This window comes from Alligator sinensis, unplaced genomic scaffold (assembly GCF_000455745.1).
Source record: "Alligator sinensis unplaced genomic scaffold, ASM45574v1 scaffold458_1, whole genome shotgun sequence".
In the NCBI taxonomy this organism is placed as follows: Eukaryota; Metazoa; Chordata; order Crocodylia; family Alligatoridae; genus Alligator; species Alligator sinensis.
In genome coordinates, this window is record NW_005841944.1 from 1,483,767 (window position 1) to 1,507,890 (window position 24,124).

At 43.4% G+C, this 24,124-nt stretch overlaps 1 protein-coding gene and 1 long non-coding RNA gene across 2 annotated transcripts in view; one reads left to right on the forward strand and one right to left on the reverse strand.

Moving 5' to 3' along the window:
• The first annotated feature begins 226 nt into the window (after positions 1-226).
• LOC112549657 lies at positions 227-2,575 on the forward strand. The gene is made up of 3 exons (XR_003093173.1): positions 227-260; positions 657-755; positions 2,511-2,575. It is a non-coding gene; the product is annotated as an uncharacterized LOC112549657 (long non-coding RNA).
• Positions 2,576-10,971: 8,396 nt separating this feature from the next.
• The window catches only part of LOC112549659 (transient receptor potential cation channel subfamily M member 1-like), a 32,298-nt gene continuing 19,145 nt past the window's right edge, over positions 10,972-24,124 (reverse strand). The window contains exons 8-9 of the mRNA XM_025199464.1: positions 23,227-23,359; positions 10,972-12,253 (exon numbers count right to left, since the gene is read on the reverse strand). Of these exons, the coding sequence (XP_025055249.1) occupies positions 10,972-12,253; positions 23,227-23,359 (1,415 nt within the window). The remainder of the gene's footprint in view (positions 12,254-23,226; positions 23,360-24,124) is intronic.

The window sequence follows — 24,124 nt, forward strand, 5'->3', positions numbered from 1 at the left end:
GTCTTCAAGAGGAGGCTTGACAGTCACCTGGCTAGGGTCATCTGACCTCGGTCCTCTTTCCTGCCAGGGGCAGGGGGTCAGACACAATGATCCATTGTGGTCCCTTCCGACTCTACAATCTATGAAGCTATGAAAAGGCAAAGCTGATTTGCCCAGGCACAGTGCTACACAAATGCAACTATATTATCTCTGGTTTAGGTGCTACAACTGGCTAGACTGGCTAAGACTGGACACAATATACCCAGATCATGCAGCACCAGGTAATGTATTGTGCCCTGTTAGCAGATGACCCAGACATTCCTTGGTGCTATGAGAAAGCTCAGTATTTTGGCAAATTAGGGAGCACTGTTCTAAATTCTGTGCAAAATTATGGTTTCAGGAACTCTTTGGGGATATGGGGATTCAGACTTGAAATGTGGGATAGTCCTAGGAAATTCGGAACTGCTGGTTGCTTTCTTTCAAAATCTCACCTTATGTATTCGCCTTCTAAGAAAATGTATCCATTTTTCTTCCCTTTAGCAAGCAATTTTGGCCAAAATAGTCTCCTTCCTTTTTGCTTTGAACTTTCTGCCATATGGTGCAATGCGTAATATATTTCAAGAACAACTTCCAAGGCAACTGAGACTCTTAGCTACCTTTTCTCTCATCCGGTACAGTGACTGCCATGAAGAGCCATATTCCAGTTGTGGCTTCAGTAAAACATAGCATGAAAACAGTCTGAATCCAGCCACAGGATGGAGAGATCTACTAACTGGGTAAGTCTGCTTTAGTTTCTGGCTGATACAATTTAATGGAGAAGTAAAGAGCAGTGGGGGGAAAAAGATAATGGGAAAAAGATTTTACTCATTTTGTGTGTTTTATCATTTATGTGAAAATGCAAAGTATGTTTTCACAGTCCCTGGATCGTAGAAGCAAAAAAACCCCAAAACAAACAAACAAACAAACAAAACTTAAGGTTTTGGTGCTAAGCAGAAAAGAAGAAAGCTAATATACTCTTTGTTTAGCATCACCTGGCAAATGTATGGATGCTATGGGAATGCTCATGCAATCACTCACTGCACTGAACTTGGCAAGTACAGTGGAAAGACATCCTTCAAAAACTGGCAGTTTAGTTGGAAAGGCTTCATTTTGACAAACTGAACACTTGGGTGGCAACGGTCAGTTAAATATCAGGAAAATGGGAGGGAGAAAGAATATAGAAATGAAAATCCCACCTGAACAAGTGTCAAGATACAGTGCTCTGACCTATTTGTGTAGCTCAAACATGGATAAATAGTATGTACCCAGCAATTTTAATGCATTGATTTTGTTCGTTTAGCAAGTATAGATTTGGATTTATTTTTAAAGACCAACTAGGTAGAAACTGTATGTCAGATAAAACATTTCTCATGGCATTAGTTAACTTCAGGACTATCATTAAAAGAGAAGAACTCTAAAAGTCATGTTTATTTTTCCTTGTTTGGACTGTTTACTTTTTCTTGTGTTTATAACAACGTTTAATCAGTGAAAAATCTACTTGCTACTACTTTCGTGTGCTCACTTACTAGATCAAGGTACTTGGTTTGCAGGAGTACACCTTGATTCATATTTTTTGTAGTCAGGAATAGATTTGTTTTGATTTATGGAAACATTTCTAATATTTCATGTAAAACTATTGTAATGAACCCAAATGTGGATCCTAAAGCACCTGACCATACACCTTTAACTTTAATACATTTTTATTTCTGTAGCATTCAACACTGGTGGCCAATAGCTACCCAATTAGTTATTAGTTTCACAATTATTGAAGTTATTATTAGTTACATAATTATTTAAAATAGATTAACAATTTTGGCTGGTGTATAGCCATAGTTCTGTAACAGAGTTGATGTTTAAGGCTAGGTAGAGGCTTTCAAAAAGCACAAGGCAGAATTGATCTAAATTATGCAGTTTTCTGTAATCTGTGTAGTTCAGATTGGTACCAAACAGAACATACATTCGCCTGGGGGGGCAAATCTTAGACTGCGTTCCACCATTTTTATACCAGTCGATGTGTGCCAGACTTCTGTTTTGTTACAGATACAGACCAGTTTTGCATGCCAAACTTCTGTTCTATTACAGTTATAGACCCGTTTCCGATCACTTTTACTGGTAAAAGTTTTATGTCTGTACCTGGCCCAAGTCAATAGCAGTAAAAGCTCTGAAAAAAATCACAATGGCCTTAAATTGTCACTACGAAAGAAGTGTGCTGTTGACTTGTTGGGAAATGTCCACATAAGGAGACATGGCAAATGCAGCCTTCGGCATACATACCATGGCCATATGATGTTCTCATTGATTTACTTTGGCTTTATTCGAGTAACTAGGATTAGAATATTATGATATCTTCCATGTTGCAGGGATTTAGCTTGTAGCTGTGTTGATGAAAAACATGGAAGATATCATAATTAGCTGTTCGGGGACATAAACGTCATTGCTAAACAGCAAAAAAACCAAAATTCAACTCCCTGCCTGATGTCTGTGACTTTCAGGGAAGAAACCTGCTGAAGCTTGGCCTCTGCTTAATCTGCATATTCACAAACAACTTTTACACAAATGGACTTTGAAACCCAGGGGAACCACACCATCCTTTACCTCCCCTGTGCGAGATGAAGTTACTTTTCTACCTGGGAGAACTTTTACAGTCTTTGAACTCTCCTCTGCCTGATGAAGGGTGTTTGAACCTGCAAGCTTGCAAAGAAAGAATTTATTTTGCTACTATTTAGTTGATCTAATCAAAGATATCAACTCTAGCATAAGAGTTTTGTCTGCTTCTGCTTTGTAGACCAACATGGCTACAAGCTATATCCCTGCAATAAAGCACTGAAATTTTAGAGACCAATCCTCCTTACTGCAACACAGACAAAGCATCCCATTGATGTCAATGGGGCGTGTTGTGTGAACATGGAAAGTAGAAGGTAACTTTTACATAGTTTAAAGGGGAATGGGATCTGCTGTTTGTGTATCAGTGCATTTTCAGCAGTGTTTTAAAAGGAGAAGTGGGGGGTGGGGGGGCAGGGACGGGACCCTCATGTGTTTTTAAAATCAGATGGATATGCTTGCCAAGATCTTTATTAGATTAAATCTTGGCATGAAGTTCTCCACAGTTCATTCTGTACTTTCTCATTTAAGTTTTTATTTGACATGTTAAAGACAGTGATAAATCATCCTCTCAGTAGCTATATTTTTAGCTGCATCTTTTCTGAAATCACTGCCTTTCTATTTTAGGACAGTAAACTTTCTCTGAAAAAAGCTCTTGCTGTTGCAGTGCAACTGTAGTAGCTGTTCTAGGGAACACCTCTGCAACTCTTCTTCCGCTTTTCAACAGGTAGCAGATCCTGTTTTACAAGCTGAATCCCTCAGGGGTTTGGTAAGTTAGAAATCCCGCAGGGACTTGTCTGCATCTTCCGCATTCTGTACAGAAAGTGCTGTGTTAGTGTTCAAAAGGTCACTGAAGGTAAATTAAAAGACAGGTTAGCCAAATTTTTCAGAATTGTATTCTTCATTCAGTTTACCCAGAACAAAATACTTCTAAACCTTGTTGCCATCAACTTTTCATTCTCTTTCACTGTTCAAACTTTGCTCTCAAAATACAAGATCAAACATAAGCTCTTGACTTGATGTTCAGAATACATCATTTCAAATGTATCTGCAATCTAGACATCATAGCTGTTGCATCTCTGATCCTTTGCAATAGTTTTCCCTTATGTGTATGATGACCTCATCAGTCTTTTCCTGTTTGTTACTATGCATCCATACTGAAATGTCTTGGTGGTGACCATAAATCTGGGTTTTCATTTCCCACAGAAAAAATGTGGCTTTTTCTCCTTTAAAGGAGAAAACCTGGGATGCCATGGGTTTCCCCTTGGAGGCTGGCACAGTTTCAGCCTTCAAGGGGCTGCTTGGGGCTGGGGGGAGTGGAGTTGGGCAGTCAGAGGCAGGTGGTGCCATATGCATTGCACACACACACACATACATGTGGCCGACAATACAGCCAGGCAGCATGGTGGAGAGCAGCTCCTGCAGCTAAATCTATGGTCTATGCAGGTAAATCTACGGGGGAAGGTGGGGCATAGGCAATGTGTGAAGGGGTAAGGGGGGATATGTAATGTATGGAAGGGCACAATAGGAGGCACAACTTGTGGGGAGATTGAGGCACACTGAGCCCACATGGTAAGGAATGGAGTGGGGCAAGTTTGGCAGTTGATGGATGAGGGTGCTGCCTAGCTGAGGCAGTACATGGTGCCTGGGGCCTGTGCTGGGGCTGGGGCTGGAGCAGGTGGGAACATGTGGCTGCGGGGCCTGGCTGGGGAGTGGGACAGATGGTTCCATGTCACTATGTGCACTCACAGGGAGGGATTGGGCCCATAGGTGATGCATCGGGGGTATGGGAGGGCACATGCCTCCCCCAGATTTCTGCACCCGGTGGGTCATGGGGCTGCAGCCTGGCTGGATCACCACCAGACAGGAGCCACCTCTGCAGTCCAGTGGCAGGGGGCTGGTATGGGCAGGCAGAGCAGGGTGTGGAGACTTGGTGGTGCCTCTGCCACTGCTGGGAACACTGCCACCATGGCTGACAAGGTGAGGTGCCGCATTGGTAGCACGTTATGCCTCACAACTGCGGCAGCAAGAAGTGGGTGACCTTGGTGGCCATGGTGGTGCGATGTTCCTGGTGACAGTGGCAGCACTGAGCCTCCCTGCCCCATTCTGCCCTCCTGCACTGGGTCCCACTCACCAGGCTGCGGAGGCGGCTCCTGCCTGATGCTTGTTCAGCCAGGCTGCAGCCTAGTGCCCCACTGTGAAATCTGGCGGGGACATGTGCCCCCACCATGCCCTCCCAACAAATCACCTATGGCATTGCCTATGCCCACATACCCCATCCCACCACACACACACCCTCTGCCCCACACACGGGGGGGCCTGGAGGCCGAGGGCAGCAGGTCGTGAGTAAAGGGCACTGGCAGGGGCAGGGGGTTATGGGTTGGGAATGAGGGGCACCAGCAGGGCTGGGAGGGGTTGGAGGATGTGGGTCAAGAGTGAGGGGCGCTGGCAGAGGCAGGGACAGGGCACTGGTATATTAGGAATGCTCAGTGCCACAAAACAGCGGGGAAAACAGCCACAGCTGGACCCGTGTCCCGGTGAGTGAAATGGGCAAGGGGAGCTCTGATTTTTCATGATGAATAAAACAAAATCAAACGCCAAAATATATAGGTATTTAGAATTTATTTTATTATAATGATTGAGGCACTGGTAGGCTTCCAAACTGGTTTATAATTGTAACTATATCAATTACACATTGTGTTCAACTGATACCTATGTAGATAGTGGCGTTTCATTTTAATCACAGGAAAACATGGATTTTGGTTTTTTTAATCAGAGAATTTGGGAGGTTTTCAGAGAATTTGGGATTTTTTTCTGAGAAAACCAGGGTCCCCAGTGATGACTTTTGTTAGCCTTGTTCATTTGAGGTTCTACATTGTAAGATGATCTATTGTTGTAGCTTTTTCCCCTCTAAGATTACTTGGGCCAAAACTGTAATATTCTTACCACAGTGAATAACTTCAGTGAAATCAGTCTGATTATTTAAGAATTAAGATACTACTTTACATGAATGAATGCATCTAAAAGCTGACCCCTGTAACTGAAATCTTTCTTTACTAAGATTTTTACTTTACCATTGTATATATTATATACATTGTTCTGTATTGCATGATTTCACTATTTAAAAGAGCAAATGAGAGGAAAAAGAAAAGAAATACAAGCTTCAGTATGAACCCTCTTCTTCTCAGTATATATTGAGAAAAGAATTGAAAAGAAGAACACAATGGGGAGGGGAGAGAGGGAGATAGTCCTCAAATTGCATGTATCAACTTTACCAGTGTCATTAAAATTATACCACACCAAAGCAGCAGCAGCATTCTGCTTCAGCACCCGGTATCTTGTGCAAAAGCTGCCAAATGCAATCTCATTACTGTATGTATAATGGTTTTGTCATCTAGGCAAATGTCTATCAAATACTAGATTGACACCAAACTTTGATTAAAGTTCTGTTCAGAAAAATGGCTTGTTAAGTGTAGGATCCTGGGGTTTCAGGGTTATTATTAGGGCTATGCAAAGCTTTGGTAGCCAATTTGATTTGGAGGAGATTCAGCCTGATTTGGCAGCCAAATCTCCGAATCCGAATTTGGCCATAGACTAAACAAGCAGCAGTCCTCACCATGCTGGACACAGCTGCCTCCAGCTGGTAAGTCTGTTGTGGTGGTTGGAGGAGGGAGGGATGGGGCGTGGGGGAGGGATTGGGGCTGAGGCTGCCCAACCAGGCCAGGAGGTGGGGGGCGCAGGATGCGGGTGTGGTAGTGCTGGGAGTGGAGGATATGCCCTGCTGCCACTTGCCCAGCCGGGGCAGGAGGGTGTGGGATGTGGGCCCAGCAGCACTAGGTGAAGGGGCTATGCCCTGCTGCTGCTTACCTGCTTCTGCCCGGAGTGAGCTGCACCTGCATTGCACCCCCCCCCGCCCTGGCTGGGCAGCTTGCCCCAGCCCCAATCCCTCCCTCCCCCACACGCCTTCTCTCCCCCATCCGCACACCACAACAGACTTACCAGCTGGAGGCAGCTGTGTCCAGCGTGGTGAGGACTGCTGCCTGTTTAGTCTATGGCTAAATCTTTGAAGCGGCACTGAATCTTTGGATCCAATTTGGCCAAATTGAATCGGAACAGTGATTTGAATCTCTGAATCGAATCACCGTCCCTCTGAATCAACCGAATCTGCATCCTAAGCAAATACTTGCTGCTTCGCACAGGCCTAGTTATTATTAGAGCTGGTTGAAAATTTTCCAGCAGGACAGCTTTCCATTGAAAAAGAGTGTTTTGACAGAAACCAACTTTCTGGAGAAACATGTTAATTCTGTCAAAAGTTGTAGTGGCAGGTAGGCAGGCTGGCTGGTGATCGTGCATGTTTGGCTTCCTGTCAACTTGCAGGCCAGCCCATCAACTGGCAGGGAGGCCGTGCAGCTCCCCAGGATTGCCTGGGCTCCTGCAGCCTGCTTCCCTCTCCCCCACTTTTGTGATCCCCAATGGCTGGTTGGCTCCCCAGCACTTTTTTTGAAAGTTCCATTTTTGATTCTCCTGCTTCTAAAATGTCCTTTTTGTGTAAAATGTTGAGAAATGCCAGGGAGTTAGCTCATCAGGGAGCCTGGCGAAAGCAGATGAAAAAACATTTAAAATTTTTTTCCCCCTCAGAAAGTAAGGTCCATTTTTGGCTAGCTAAAAAAAAATTCACTTTGCAATTTTCAAATACGAGCCAAACAGATTCTTCAGTGCCTATTCTGTATCATAATTTTATTACAAATCTCTTAAAGCTCACGGAATCACGTGATTTAAAGTTTCAACTTTCATTTAAAAAAAAAGGGGGTTTACAGTGCTTATACTTGTGGTGAATGGCTCCAAAACATTAACCCAAAATGAAACAAAAAGAAGTTAACTTTTTTTTTAAACTGTCATTTTTGGGGATGTGACACTTGTGGTTTTTTAACATTTGCCGTGGGCAAGAATTCTGGACTGGGTATTATAGATCCATTTAGTTCAGTTAGGTTACTGATGAGGTTAAAATAATATATCCAGGAACAAACATAATGCACAGTTTCTAGGATAAGTTTACAGAGCTGACAGCTAAAATGGCATCTTTTTCCTTACAAACCAAGAAAAAATTACCTAAAACCCTAGAGATGCAAGAAACTGATCCTGATTATACAGAGATACTTTCAGAGCATCACTGTTAATGTAGATATTGTTTTGCACCCCCCTCCCCCTTTTTTTTTTTTTAAGGTAGAGAGATGTGTTCATGAGCAAATTAACCCAGACATCACCCTAGCACTATTTGCTATGCATGGAAAAGACACCTTAAACTTTTTTTTAATGTGCAGGCACATATTTGCATCTTTTCCCACTCCCATGGAACCCATTTTAGCAGTATAGCTAGGAAGGTGTCTACCTGAGCTTTAAGCAGGTTTAACTTTAGATCCTACAAATCCTACTGAGGTGTGCAGCAGAGAATATGGGGTTTATTATGCTACTGCATAGTGTTAACAAAGTATAAGGCTTATCTCATTAAACATGGAGTCACTACACTGACTTCAGAAGAATTCTCTCTACAGGTGGGTGCAAGATTGAAGTATATTGAATTGCCTATATCAAAATTACTGGCAATCATTAAATCAGTTTTTACTTTAGAAAGTACTTCATACATCCTATAAGAAGGAACAGACAGGTTGTGGTATTTTTGGTTTCTCCAGCATGACAGATTTGTTATTTTAAGTTTAGCATTTCATACTTTTTTGATATTATTCCTATATAAAATAATTCAATTGACCATTTCACGCATAGCCAAAACTGACCGTTTTACACAGAGAAAATCATTAAATGCAAGCTAAAATAGTTTTTCAGAGTCATGAAATAATTTAAATGCCGGAAAATAACCGGGCAAACAAAACAATAATGTTAAACAATTTATAAAGATGTTACAAGCACATGTACGCAACATATCAAAATGAACAGTGCTTATTTAGCAAAAAAACTGAAAACCTTTATATCCTTTTGGGTTTTCTGATACATTAGTTGCTAGTGAGAATGTATAGGCAAGCAAGAAGGCAATTGCAAATAACACATTTTAACTATACGTACAAAATGACTGTAATTGCATAAAACTCATACAGATTTAAATCTTAAAGTGAAACAATCTCCAATGTCATTCAGCTTTACAAAAGCAAATTTCAAATTCTGCAAATTTGAATAAAAAGAGCCCTCAAGAAAGAAAAAACAACCTATTTTCTAATAATAATAGAACTGATAAGCCTGTGAATAACATCAGGCTGGTGAAAAAATGTAAAGAAGAATAAACTTTCAGAAATGTCCATTGCATTCACATTTACCAGCACTGCAGAATATAGGTACAGGCTATAAATGGAGAGAGATTTTATACAGATGCCAGAAGTTTGAAGCCATTGATATCTAACTCGATTCTGCCAAAAACCCTCTTAAATATTGTAACCGAGTTTTCACTGTATACACATTAGAGCCTACAGTTCTGTAAAAGTGATTATGAAAGAATATATATATTTAACTATATACTTGTAAAATTACAAATGTATAAATCCTGATTACCACTTGTGGTACCAGTTGTGTGTAAACCATATTTTCTTTTTAGCTTTTAAATGGTACATTTGCCCTACAGTAAGAAAAGACATACCAGTATTTTAGAGAAGAATCTTTTACAAAAGCAATCTTGGAAAATAGATGTAAGACCCAGGCAATCAAAGTATACATTTACTAACATATTGCAAATGCATTTTAGTATTGCTGTTCATAACATCTCTGTATAACAATTCACATTTGAAAGTCATGAGAGTGAGAAATAGTGTCTGTAAACCATGAGATTCAGAGCTATATTCATGAAAGTGGCAGAACCTATACGACAAGTCTTTTTTCTCTTGGCAGTTAGCATTGGCTGTCTTGCCATTGACTCAACAGTATTTAGTGTCTGCTCTTATTGCATAGAGTTTAAGTCTTATAGATTAGGGAAATCATTCTGATTGTCTTATAGTAGGACTATTTGAAAGAGTCAGGTTGGACTTCCTTTATTTGCATGTAATAAGCCTGCTCAAGCCATTTAGGTTGTCTTTTCATATAAAGAGTAAAATAAAATAAAATAAATATGTCCTGGTCTGGAATTACATAAAACCAGCTTCAGGTAGTATGTTGTATACTTGCTTCTGTCCCCAGAGTGACATTACATTGAAATTCCCAAAGGAAGAACGATTTGTTGTATCAGTTTTGAATGCAAAGGTGTCTACATTTTTCAGTTATATTCTCTATATTTGTCATCCGTTTTCCTTCACATTTACTTAAATAAACTTTATTTATGTGCAGCCCTATTACAGTCTGTGATTATGCAAGCCACTAATGCAAGTCTTGGGTTATTTTCTATTTTTATCCCTCATTAATATTTTGGAAAAAATATCATTGCCATTTACAATATTTGTATTTTCATTGAGGCAAGGATTCTTTGGGTGATCTTTTATTGGACCAGCAGCATGGTGGAGATAGAGTGAGACAAGTTATATTTTCCTTGTAAGCCAACCTCTTGAAGGCAGTAGTTTAAATATAAAGTCACAGTTTAAGCCCATCAGCTGTGTTTGACAAGTATAACATTAACTGTACATATGCCTATATACTAAGAGAGAAGTAACAGAAAACAAAATGTTATTGCTTGTGTTCTAAGAGAGATCACGTATTTTGCTACCAAATCAAATCAATGACTTACAAATACTCCTGTGTTTGGAGGAACCTGTATTTTTCCATTCATAGCCATTTTATTGACCAAAAGTCACTTGAGCTTGTGCATTCCTTAGTTATATCACCAATCACTATCCCATAAATCAGAGGTGAAGGGCTGGGATTACCAAACGTTCCTTTGCATTTCTACTCCTTTTGGTCTAAAGAACACTTGTCCATAAGAACATGTATGTGTTGCATGTGTGAAAATAAAGACTACAGCTGGTCAGAAGTTCCCAGTGGACAAGAGAAAGAGAGTGCGTGTGTGGGTCTGCGCGTGCAAACTTTGTAATGAAAATATTTCCCATTTGTCATCCATCTCCAACAAAGATCCAGTAACATGAATTGAAGTTAGAGGGGCAGCAAGGCTCAGAAAGCCCTGGGCACTTACCATCTCTGAATCCTACCTAACCTTACATCCACCCCTAGAAGGAATGTCTCCCCTTCACTCAATCCACAAAGAACAGGGCATTATTATTTCTACCACATAAACAATATAGCAAATCAGTAAATGCACAATTCTTTTGTAGAAATTCACTTTAAAAAGTTATATTTAGTGGTAACTGTGTTACATTAACCCAGTCAGATTCCTGATTATTGCTGCCACGTGGGCTGACAGCCATTTTAGCACTCTGTTTCAGTGGAAGCACACTGTTGCTTAGCATTTTGTTCTTCACCGCCACAGGCAACCACTAGGCTTGATACACTGCTGGCATGTCCTGGTCTATTTAATTTGTCCTTCATGGACTTGCCTTTCTGTGAATGGCTGTGTAAACTCTTTGACCGTACAGATGGGAATCCACAAGTTCTGTCTGGTTTCACAGACAATAAATTTTCTGTCTCAGCCTTGTTGGTAACAGGTGTGGAAGAGTAAGAGGCACTGACACCTGTTTCACCAACATCGCTGTCATCTTCCGTATCTGTCAGTACCGGTTTTTGTTCTGCCTGCCTTTCAGCTTCACACACAAAACCAGGATATTCTGGGGGACGCTCCTGAGAGAGTTCCTGTTCAACCTCATATTTCCATTCACTAGCCCACTGTTCAACTGCAGAAGGGCCCACTTGATCCAATATGGTACTATATTCTGTGGCCCAGTTGTTAACCCCTCCAACCAATTTTCCTCCATGGGCAAATATAAAACTCCTAGACTTCATCATGGTTGTTTGATAAGCACTGAAAGTTTCAGGAGTGTAATAGCGCATTTCCTTAGATTTCTCCAAGGGATAAGAGATAGTAGCTTCTAATTTGGTCCTTTCTACAGTTAACTGAGTATTCTGAAAATTTGGTTTTGGTACTGATTGCCCATTCATAACAATATTTGACTGGTTAATATGTTGAGGAATTGTTTCATCGCTCTTGAAAATCCCTTGCTTCACATAAGCAAAACCAGCTGAACCAGAACGGGGTCTAGTAACATTCTTTGCAATTTCTAACGTAGCTTTACCATTATCTGTAGTGGAAACTGCATTAGCACTGGAGGCATAGCGGAGACTACGATGGTGTCCTGGAACCAGTTGCATCTTTGAGTCCACTCCATTTTTCTCTTCTTTTGTACCAATAGAATATGCCTTTTTGTGTAATCCCAAGGCTGGTGACATGGGGGCAGTACTGACATCACATATTAACTCCTCACCACCAACATGATATCGGTACATGCTGTAGCCATCAGAACTGTTGACACTGCTTTGCCTTAGGAGATAGGCAGTATCACATTCCGAGGAAGCCCGTGAGCGTGTGTGCATCAGTTCAGATTTGTCAATACCTGCCAGCTTTTCAAGAGCATTCACCATCCGACTAGAGAGCTCTTCCAGTTGAGAAAGTCGAAGGTCAACTGTCTGAAGAGAAGCTTTCATAAAATGCTCTCTTTCATTTACTTCTTCTAACCTCATAGACATATTTTCAACTCTGTTGAGTAGAAACATAGGGAATTCATTAACCAGAATAATTCTATTCATTATAGAATTATTAATGCATAGTGGTGGCTTGCAGATGTTAAAAAACACGCTCTACCAGAAAAAAACAGCATGTTACTTCAACCTGGCTCTGTAGCGTCTGTAAAGATTGGGCGCTTCAGCAGGCTTTTTGGCATTTTTAGCTAAAACTGATTCAATCAGTTATTAGGTAAAAGCAGCAAAAAAGCACCACTATAAAGTACCCAGTCTTTATAGACATCTGGCGAACCAAGGTAAAGTAATGTGCTGCCTCTTTTGGGCATGTGCAGGTCTCGGCACAGGAATGTGCTGAGTTTAAAGTAAAGTGCTGTTATTTTTTTTATTTTTTTTTGCATCTGTAAGCACCCAATACACCCCTAAAAATGATGGAATTATGTTACAAGTGAATTTTAGCACATCTTGTTCCTAATTTATAACTATATTATAAATATATATTCCTAATTTATAACTATATTATATATATTATACTGTATTAAATGTACAGTTTTCACTTAGAGTGTGAACATGCATCACTTTCGAAATGTTTAAAAAATGCAACTGTACAGATACACAGGTGGGATAAAACACTCCCAAATGTTTTTGCAGCACTCCACCCAGGAGGCATGATAAGGGTTATATATGTGTTTTCCTTTGGTTGAATTGCTGTATTTTTTAAGCATTTCTAAGCCTGAAACATTTGAAATGGTAAACTTATTTTCATTTTTAATGAACAAAATTTACTCCTGTGCAAAAAGCAGTACAAAATTTATCTATCAACTAAGTCCCACTTACACTTTCAAATAAGATCTGAATTGGTGCATAAGTTTCACACTGCCCTTTGTACAAGAATTAATTTTCCTAATAAATGTACTGCCCATCTTATTTCTTTAATAATTCACTTTTCTAATGCAGGAATTTCTCTGTGTTTCATACAAAAGATGCAGTTGTTTCTCCTGTCAGTTTTTAACAGTGGAAATACTATTAAATATATATTTTTGAAAAATATATATTTATGAGAACAGATGGAGAATACCTTCCTTATAGCTACTAGAATGTCACAATTTTGAATTGTGCTACCCTTTTCTTTTTTAAACTTTAAGAAGAAAACATGAGAAGTATTTGCTTAATGTGAAAAGATTTCCAGAATTTCTTCAGAAAAAAAATGTATCCACTTGCAGAGGAAGGCTGATACCTTTTTAAACTCTTAACAAGTGGATATTAAATGATGCAGCATTTACTATCACAAGATTGGAACAGTTAACACATTTCTTTTCAAATTGTTACACCAAATTATTTTCTTGCTAAAACAGGGTTTGGGGAGTAGACAAGGAGGTCAAGCTCCAACCCTACTTCATTGAAAATTTACCAGATAGAGTTTTTGTTAGAGATTTATTTTGAAAAAGGAGCTTGTGTTTTCTGGTTCATTGTGTGTTCTGGTTGCAGAAATTTAGCTGTTTCTACTACTGTTTCAGTCCACTATACAATCAGACCTTGATTTACACAGTGGTTATGTCCTTGAAAAAACACTGTGCAAATAGTAATCATATAAAAAGATACTACGCGTCTATGCAAAATAAGGATTTAGCTTCCAGATGCGGCCAATCATTTGGCCGATAGATGCTGATGTATGTGCACAGCTGCAGTACAGCATGCAGGCAGTGAGAAGCAGAGCCCGTCAGCTTGGAGAGCTGCAAGCAGCTGGTAAGTCTGGTATGGTGGAAGGGGAGGGGAAAGGAAAGGGGCATGGGGGGGCAGATCAATGCCCCCCGTGGTGAGGGAGGAGTGGAGCAGGGGTAGACGCTGCCCAGCCAAGGTGGGGCGGGCACAGAACAGAGCCATGGCTTGTCTGGGGGGCATGGGGCAGGAGTGGCTCCCACCACTGCGTGCACCCCAGGAGGGTATGGGGAAGGCGTGTGCCCCCAGATCTGCATGGGACGGGGAGAGGCGGGGCAGGGCAGGCAGGCTCCAGCTACAGGCTGGAGCAGGGGCTGTGCCGGGCTTTTCTCAGTGGGGGCTGAGCTTGGGGCAGGTGGCAGCAGCACTGGGATGGGACTATGGGGGGGCACTGCAGCCACCCCAAATTTCACCATAGCCCCCATCCAGCACCACTGCTGCCTGCCTGGCGCAACCCCGGCTCTTCCTGGTGCATGGGTGGAGGCGGGGGTTGAGCTGGGGCTCTGTGCAGGGCGGACAGCAGTGGCACTGGAAAGGGATATGGGCGGGGAGGCTACAGTGAAATTTGGAGTGACTGCAGCCCCCCCGTAACCCCTTTCCAGCGCTGCTACTGCCTGCCCCGAGCCCAGCCCCCGCTGAGAAAAGGCCAGCGCAGCTCCAGTTCCAGCCTGCAGCTGTAGCCTGCCCACCGTGCCCCATACAGATCCAGGGGGACATGCCCTCCCCTGCCCTCGCAGGGTGAGCGCAGCAGCAGGAGCCCCCCAACATGGCCCCAGGTGAGCCATGGCTCTGTTCCACACTGACCCCGCCCCAGCTGGGCAGTATCTGCCCCAGCCCCACTCCTCCCTCACTGTGGGGGCCTTGATCTGTCCCCCTCATGCCCCTTCCCTCCCACTACATTAGACTTACTAGCTGCACACAGTTCCCCAAGATGCCAGGCTCTGCTTCTCGCTGCATGACTGCACTTCACTGTGTAAAAGTGAATCCGTATCATGTACAAAAATAAAGGGTCACAATTAATTGACCATGCATAATTGAAACTGCAAAAAAATACCATGTAAATCAAGGCCTGACTGTACTTCTCAGCACCTGTGTAAGTGAAAGTAAGTGATTTCGCTTACATGTGAGCTAGGGTTTGTTTAATGATTGCTAAGATATAGTGGCACTAATCCTCATTTGGGCTATGGACTACTGACCATGTAAGTGCAGTTCTGGAAAGTGAGATCTCAGGTGTCTGTATCTCATTCCCCTGTTATGTAGCAGATATATCATTTCTACTGCTCACTGTGCAGTTGTTTTAGTTATGGAGGCTTTGGGTTAACTTCAGCAGCCTCCCTGGGTACACCCTTTTCCTACATGCAGTCTTTAGAGCAATGGCCAACCATGTATGAGGGAGGTTGGGGATGTGCAAGCCTGTTGTGTGCTAGGTGGGTAGTGCCTGTACACATGCAGTGTATGTTTGTATGCAATATGATTGTGCATTTTTATTCATCACCAAGCCTGCAGCTCCTAGGTTGCCTGGCTAGGTTACCTAAATCTATCACTCTGTATGGATCTTCCTCTTCCTGCATGGAAGGAATGCTCAGTCACTTCTCTTGCACTGCTCTTCTCGTAGCAGCCCTATGGAGGCTTCTAAACAAATAAGAATCCACATTTGGAATCATTCTTCCCCAGTGATGCTGGGGGAAGCAGGGCATTGTCTCTCAGAGCCAGGAGTCTCAGATGGGGCCAGAGCTGATGTGAAGGCACAGAATTGAGGTGGCAGTTTTGCCTTTACCAGGGGTGTCAAACATGGGCTGCATGCAGCCTGCAGAGCCCCACCATCTGGCCCAAGGTGCTGCCCCTGGGTCCGATCAGACCCACACTGGACATGGCACATGCCCTTGGAGCATGGGAGGTCTATGGGCTGGATTGTTATGCAAATAACATAAATACCAGCTTGATGCTGATTGCTTTTAATCTTATGTATTTTCTTGAGTTTTGCATTGCCTTAAGAAACTCCATTTTGTAGTGCTCTGTAGCTTGACGTAAGTGCTCGACCTTTTACTCTTTTATATGCTGAATGGGTGAGTGTGTGTTTGTGGAAAAGGAAAACATCAGCTGGCGACTGGCTGAAGAATGCAGACTGATAAAAGACCAAACAAGTAGAATCCACCCCAGAACAGTGAGAGAACAACAGCAATCTACCTTCAAGAAAGAACACAGTGATAACCTAGCAAAAGCCTAGAGGACTGGGTGAATTGACAAGGCTATAAAAGATGGGGCGAGACATATCGATTTTGGGTCTTGTTCTGCATGTCATCCTGGAGCACTTTGTCTGATGAGATGGACTGGTAGGAGCACAGCTCCCACTCATGATCAACTAGGCTGGCCACGAAGTTGATCCTAGCGCCGATAAGACTGGTAACGTATACCAGTGCAGAACAGAAATTGGGGGTATGAATGTGTGTGTGTATGTGTGTGTGTGTGTGTGTGTGTATTAAGCGCTTAATCAATAAATGCGGCATCTTGCCTTATCCTCCCTTATCAGGTCTCACTCATGATTTGATCAATTGGCAATCTGTGTAACAGGATCCAGCCCACAGACCTCCTCACCTTACTTCTCACCGAGTATACCTGATCCAGTGGCTGCTCCAGCCAGTGTGGAACTTACAGTGTTGCAGCACAGATCCTGGAGTAGCTGGACCGGGTGTTGCATGCGGTGCAGTCTGGCCAGAGCATCAGCCATACTGCACATGGTGGCTTCCCCGGCTGAAGTATGCCACATAAAGCACCTGCTTTGGGATTTGCATTGCACACAGCGCCCACTCCAGGTGATCCAGGACCTCTGCTGCAAGCGGTGCTTACAGGTTCCATATGCAGCATGAATCCTGGACTGGCTGGTAGGGCTGCGTGAAGCTTTGGTTCCTGATTTGATTCAGTGGAGATCTGGCCCCATTCAGCAGCTGAATCTCTGAATCTGAATTGAATCAGAGGACTCTTTAATCTCTCTGAATCGAATCGGAACCCTCCGAATTGATTCAGAGAGATTCAGAAAGATTCGGAGATTTGGACATAGAGACAGCTTTGAATGTTTTTTCTACATACCTCTAGGTAACAGGGGCTCATGAGCATTGCAATGCCGGGGCACATGGAGTATCCCACAGAAGCATGGGGGGCTCCCCAGCGTGCTTGGCAGGAAACCTGAATGTGGACCAGAAGCACTTCCAGTCCACTTCTGGGTCTGCTGGGGAGTGCGCTGGGCTCCCCATCCCTGCACCCCCCTAGCTTGGTGACTGATGCCTCCTGGGTCTGGGCGGGGGCGGGACCCAGGGTTCTCCTGTGGCCAATCACTAAGCTAGGGAGGCATGGGGGGGCCACCAGTGCACTCCCCAGCAGACCCGGAAGTGGACTGGAAGTACTTCTGGTCCACTTCTGGGTTCACCGCTGAGCATATGGAGGGCCCCCCCCCCGCACTCCTGTGGGATGCTCTATCTGCCCCAGCATTGCAGTGATCACTAGCTGCGTCTGCTACCTCAGGGTATGTAGAAAAAACTTTTAAAGCTTTGCCTATGTCTGAATCACTGGTTCTCTGAATCAGCATTGACTCTTCAGATTTGGATTTGGCCGAATTGAATTGGGGACAGTGATCCAAATCAACAAATCAAATCTTTGTCCCTGATTTGGACTGAATCCGAATCCAAATCGAATAAGGCCTGCTTCGTACACCCCTACTGGCTGGAGTAGGCACTGCATGCAGCACAGTCGGGTGGGAGCAGTCGCAGCATGGAACATGGTTGATGCTTGGTTGAACTATGCTGTACTCGGTGCCTGTTCCAGCTCCTCCAGGTTCTGTACCATACACAGTGCAGGTCCCAGATGTAGCCACTGGATTAGGTATGCTGAGGGAGGGGGAGAGGGAGGGAGTCTGTGGGCTGGATCCAACCCACGACTGGCCCCTTGCTATTCATCCAGCCTGCAGGATAAGTTTGGCACCCCTGGCCTCTACAGATCTCCCAAGATCCATGTAGTGTAGCCCTATAAACTTCCTAGTGGGGTTACTTGCAGGATCCTCCCCACAATGGGAAGACGTTTGCAAACAGACCCCCACAAAGTTATCTCTTCTCAAAAAATCTCTTCTCAACTCCCAGAATTCCTCTATAAGGGTTTTTAGGCCTTTCTCCGCTACTAAATGAAGTCTGGAGCTGTTGAAAGGTGCTGGATTGGCAGTCCTGGAGACCACATATAGCTTAAAAAGAACTTAATATGAGGGCATTGTTACATATTAATTTTAGGCAGCTCTTGGAGCTCTTAACCACAGGATTGTCTACACATTAACACTTGAAACTTTAAGGATGCTTTAGGCAGCTTGAAGTTGCACCACTCCAGAGCAGGTTTATCTCTGATCTGTGTTCCATGTGTAGCTACTCCTCACAGATGAGCTGCTGAAGTTGCAGTCATTCAGCATCCCAGGATGCAGTGTTCCCTTCCCCACCCTCCTATTCGGTATGGATAAACTTTCTACTCACTGAACTCTATTGGCCAGGGAGTGGTTCCAGCACCAAGCCAACTCCCCCTCCCATCCATAGGAGCGTGAACTTCCCACCCCAGGGGTGCAACCCCATGAAAACAGCCTGCAGAGCACAAGCTATTTAGCCAGGTGGCAGGGCACACACAGATCTGGGAGTGGGTCTCGGGTGGGTTGGGAGGTGAGGAGTGGGTCCCCAAAGAACTGGGACTTCCTTCCTAGGGAAGGGGCAGTAGCTCCCCCAAAACCACCTTCCTTCGCTGCTTCCAGCTCCCAGCCACCCAGGGAAACATGATCAGTACCCCCACCACCCTAATCCCAATTTAGTAAAACATAAGACCTTCTTTAATTTACTTCCTCTTTATTTCTTTTTAAATTCATTTTTTAACTTCTTTTTATTTTATCCTTCAGTGGCTGATTTTCTTTATTTCACCAGTAATCCCCATTTCCCTTTCACCTTCCATGTCATTACCCACATCCATCCCACTGAATTTCCACCTCCCTGCTTCATATTCCTGCCCCTCAACCCAGGTTGCACCCACCCTCACCTAGAGCAGAGAGACACGGCTGTCCTGGCTCACCAGTCCTCTAGTGGCAAGTCACAGCTGTGCAGGGTGGAGACAGTCAGAGAAGGTTTTTAATCTTAAGGGGCACATCCACATGTGTGTGGATGTTTGGTTCCCTGGGGAAAAGTAGCAGTGGCAAACCTGGTCCCCAGGGAACAACATGCCACATGCACTTTGGTGCACGGCAAGTTGCTGGTGGAGTGGGGAGGCTTATCTGGGGTCTAGGGGCCTCCTCAGGCTGCAGCCACAGTGATCCTGCCAGGCAGAGTCTGGCCAGCAGCAACAGTGTGGCTCTGGGTGGCCTGGCTCTGCTATTCAGCAGCGCATGCTGCCTGAGCATGCGCTGCTCCGTTTTTTTCCCCCACAGCTTTTTTGACCCCATGGATATCCAAGGGTAAAAAAAAAAACTGCAGGAAAAAAGGAGCAATGCATGTTTGGGCAGTGTGCCCTTGCAGCGCAGAGAACACTGGACTGGGCAGGCAGCGCACTCTTGCAGCGCACTCTTGCAGCGCCACGTACCACACAACCGCGCTCGTCTGGACGTGCCCAAGGTATGTGACTGCTTCAAGCTAGTACTAACACTGATCAACATTTGAGCAACTCAAAATGCGATGTGTAGCAAGGCCCTACTAACTCCATTACATTTGATTATAATGTTTTTCTCTTAGGAAGTATTTTAAAATTTCACCCAGTGATACCAACACAGCATGCTTTGTGTATATTCAAAATGCTGCAAGGAATACATTGTGAAAAGTTAATTGAATAAAAGCAATGAGATTCAGTTGCTATGATTTCTAGCATCACCAATAATTTGCTTTTAATGTGTTTGGAGGGCCCTGGGATAATCATGAAAATGATTGTGAATCCTCAACATCTTAATGCCATTTGTTCTTCCAATAAAAATGGATACTGGAAACACATTATTTGCTATTTGACATTCTGTAGTCTTCTATTTACATTTTTTCAGTTATCCAGTCATGAGGGAGGAAAAATACCCAGTAACTAATCCCACAGAATAATTAATTTAAAAAATTTTATATAAAAACGTATCCATAGGTTGAGTCTGTTCATATATACTGAGAAAGCTCTTATGAATAAATTTATATAGATTGTTCCCAAACAATATATGAACAAAAAGGGGGACTTTATAACAAGTAATAGTATCTATATCCGTCTGTGGATAATATATAATTTAATACGTAATACCAATATATAAAGGATAATATATCATTTAAAGGATTTGCATTTTCTGTTTATTCATGTTCTTTCTTTGTATTATATTAGATGAAGATGTAATCTGTCTCCAGTCTGGCGCTCAAAAGTGAGCTCTGGGAAGAATGTATTATTATTAAATTTTTTTCCATGTGTGCCAATCACCTCAGCCATTCTTTACTGAGAGACAGTCTATTAATTATATGGGAAGTGTTTTCTAATGACAAGGGGAAAATGTTGACTTAAAAAATATCAAGATAGGACTAAAAAAAAAAATCAAGGTAGGATAACAAACAGGTTTGGTTACTGCATGAAAGAGAATGCACTCCAGAATGTATTGAACTACTTTAGCTCTTAGTTCAACTGCAGAACAGATTTGCAGATGGCAGAATTATTATCTAGTCCAATTAAAAATCCATTTTTTCCGTTTTCTCCTTTTACCTACATTCTGATATAAATTATGGTACAGGAATACTGCACATAAAAGCTATGGACCAGGATGTGATATGATCATATACCAGCAAATCAGCTGTGAAAATTAAATTAACATTTCTTTTGCTCTTGCACACAAAAGATGATGGAGCATCTAGAGCAAGAAGTCATGAGAAATATGCAGATCTGCTTTGTACTCATGTATTATAGTGAATCAGTGAGGCTTACTGGCTGGCTCTGCTTTATTTATTGTCACAATAGCCACAGTTTTGAAAAACTGCCAGGGCATAAGCAATGCAGTAGATATCGTGTTCATGCACACACACAGACACATGCTGTTGTATCCACAGAGCAGATTTCATTTACTCTTCTACTCCCAGACTGCACATAGAATACCGCATTATATTCAGGGCATCTCTCTATCTGGAAGGAATTCAGAGCAAAATATTTAAGTGGCTTGTTGTATGGATCTAGGCAGAAATGCTATAAGAAATGGAATATCAATCATTAAAGTGTTGCTAAGTATTTGTTTGGAATTCAATTAACTAACACAGCTGTGATATTACAGTTATATCCTGCAATGTCATGGTCATATTGAATATTTGTCCATGCTAAATATCAATTATAGGTCAGCTAAAAGATGACTAAGGGAATTTGTGATATTCAGCTAAGGGCATAAAAACAATATGAAAAGAATTATTTAGGGTGGTTCTTGAGGTGAGGTATAATAAGGAATTAATGAGATGGAACTATACAAAGGAATATTTAAGAAAAGGATCATGCATCATTTTCATAATAGCAAGGTTTCTCGGAATGCTGAACAGCCATCCAAGGGAAGCAAGGGAAGAATCATTTGACTTATTTACAATGGCCAGTAAACTGGGCAGAGCATTTGAAAACATGATCTAGGAAACAGATCTTCTCTGACAGGTTTTTTGCTTGGATGACCTAGTAACAGAAACCTATAATACTGTCACTGCTGCTATATACACAACATAATGATTTCCAACAGGGGTCGGCAACCCTTGGCACGTGTGCCGAGCATGGCACGTGAAGCCATTTTGCTCAGCATGCCATGGCCAGCCCTGACTCTGGGTAGCTGCTGCCAGCGACAGAGCCTGGGCTGCTCCCAGCAGGACTTGCAGTGTCCCAACTGCCTGCTGGCGTGACGCGGCTCCCCCGGAGCCAGGGCTGGCTGCAGCTGGGAGGCTCCAAACAGCTGTGCCGGGCTCCGGCATCAGCTCCCTACCGGTGCGTGCACCTGCGCTTCGGAGCAGGCAGTGGGGGAGGGGCCTGAGGCAGCGCAGCTCCGGTCTCTCCCCCGCTCCTGGCACAGAGGTGATGGCAGGTGACTGCTCGGGCACCTCGGAGTGGGCTGCCCCACTGCCCGCCCCGAGGTGTGCACGCAGTCGCCGCCAGCATGGAGCTGATGCCGGAGCAGATGCCGCAGCTGTTTGCAGCCTGCCCGCTGCTTGCTGCAGCTGCCCAGAGTCCAGGCTGGCTACAAACAGCTGCGCCGGGCTCTGGAGCCCTGCCATCACCTCTGTGCCGGGAGCAGGGGAGAGATTGGGGCTGTGCTGCCTCAGGCCCCTCCCCCACCACCTGCTCCGATGGGTGGGTGTCCGTGCTGGTAGGGAGCTGATGCCAGAGCCTGGAGCCTGGCACAGCTGTTAGCAGCCTCCCAGCTGCAGTCAGCCCCAGCTCTAGGTAGCTGCTGCCAGCTGAGAACCCCGGGCTGCTCCCAGCAGGCAGCTGGGACGCTGCAAGCCCTGCTGGGAGCAGCCTGGGCTCCAGCAGCTACCCAGAGCCAGGGTAGCTGCTGGCAGCCACAGAGCCTGGGCTGTGGGGCAGGGGCTTTGGGTGGGGGTCACGGGGCACAAGCAGGGCATCCTGCCATGTACCCCTTTCTCTCGTTTTGTTTTTCTGCCATGCTGGCACTCCGGCACCTTCTGAGGTAGGCATTGTGGTGTTTTTCAGCACTCCGGCCAAAAAACGTTGCCTACCCCAATTTACAAAATAACCTAATCCCAACATCTCAGTGAAGTACATGTAGGCATTATTCCTCCTTTTCAGGTGAGAAAGTTCATGTAGGGAGGTCCAATAACTTGCTCATGAAACCAGAGCGAATCTGCATCAGAGATGATACTAGAATTTAGAAGTTCTTGAGCCACACACCAGGTGCAAGGAACATACTTCTCTTTTTCTCATCTTCTCTGTCATCTGACACCACCTTTTCTAGTATATGTGTGCACTCTTTTGGAAGCCCAACACAGAGCAGTTTGCTAAAACGGGTGGAGAGGGAGAGAGAGCTTCACACAGAAATAATACATTAGCGAGACTTGTGGGTTAGTCACTTGAAAGAAGAGCAAACAGAGTAGAGATCCCATAAGAAAGCCTGCTCTTTCGAGAGACTTGCATGTTTAGACCTTTAAGGATGGTCTGGATAAACATGTCTCCAAGGCCACCAGGTTTTGTGGCCTACTCACCCAGTGTTAATAAAAATAGGGGGAACGTGAAAAGGATTTTAGTAAAAAGGATTTTTTTTTAACTAGGTACCTTTCAGATGTAACTCTGATACGTTCATCGTTTGATGATTGTTGTTCATCCTCCTTTTCCTGAAAGTATTCCTCTACACACTGCTCCTCAAATTCATACAGCTTCTTCAGCTCTTCATCATTCAGAAACAATTCTGCATAAAAATTGTACAAAAACGTTCATTAATTTCCCCCAAGATTCCTGAGAGTCTGAAGAAATTTCTAGCATTTTTAAAACCATTTTGGAGGAGGGTTTGTTTGGGGTTTCTTTTGGGGTGGGGGGGGGGGGTTGGAGTGTGTGTGCATGTGTGGTGGGAGAGGATTAGGGGTCACTGAAGAGTCTGTCTCTGTGCCTAACAGCCTACTTCATGAAAAGGTGATCAACACTTAGCTAAAATGACAATGGTCTTGTGGGCAATGTTATCTTATATAATGAATGATTATCTGATTTTTATGGTGATCCAGTATAGCACTATATTTTCCCATTGGTCTCTGCACAGATTGTTAAAACTAGTGGAACATCTGCACACAGAACAAGGGTGGAATATAGTTTCTGTTGGATAAAATACCCAGGAAGTCTCAGCAAAACTGATTTTTCCTTAAGATTAATTTTCTTTTTACTTCTCCATCAAAATGGAATTCGCCTCAGTGTTTACATGCAACAGATAACCTGCTGTATCAGTTTGTTCCAATGATATTTTTTGAATAAGGATTTCAAAATGGCATTTATGTAAAAAAAAAAAAAAATCTGATAGAGAAATTAAAGCCCTTGAGAAAGCTTAATCTTGTATAGCACTTGACTCTCTGTATTTTCAGGCCATGTCACATCTACCATTCCTTTTCATCAAAGCATATCAGGCAGAAATATAATTACATACAAAATGTGTTTCCTCATGAAGTGCAAAAATCAAGAGATAAAA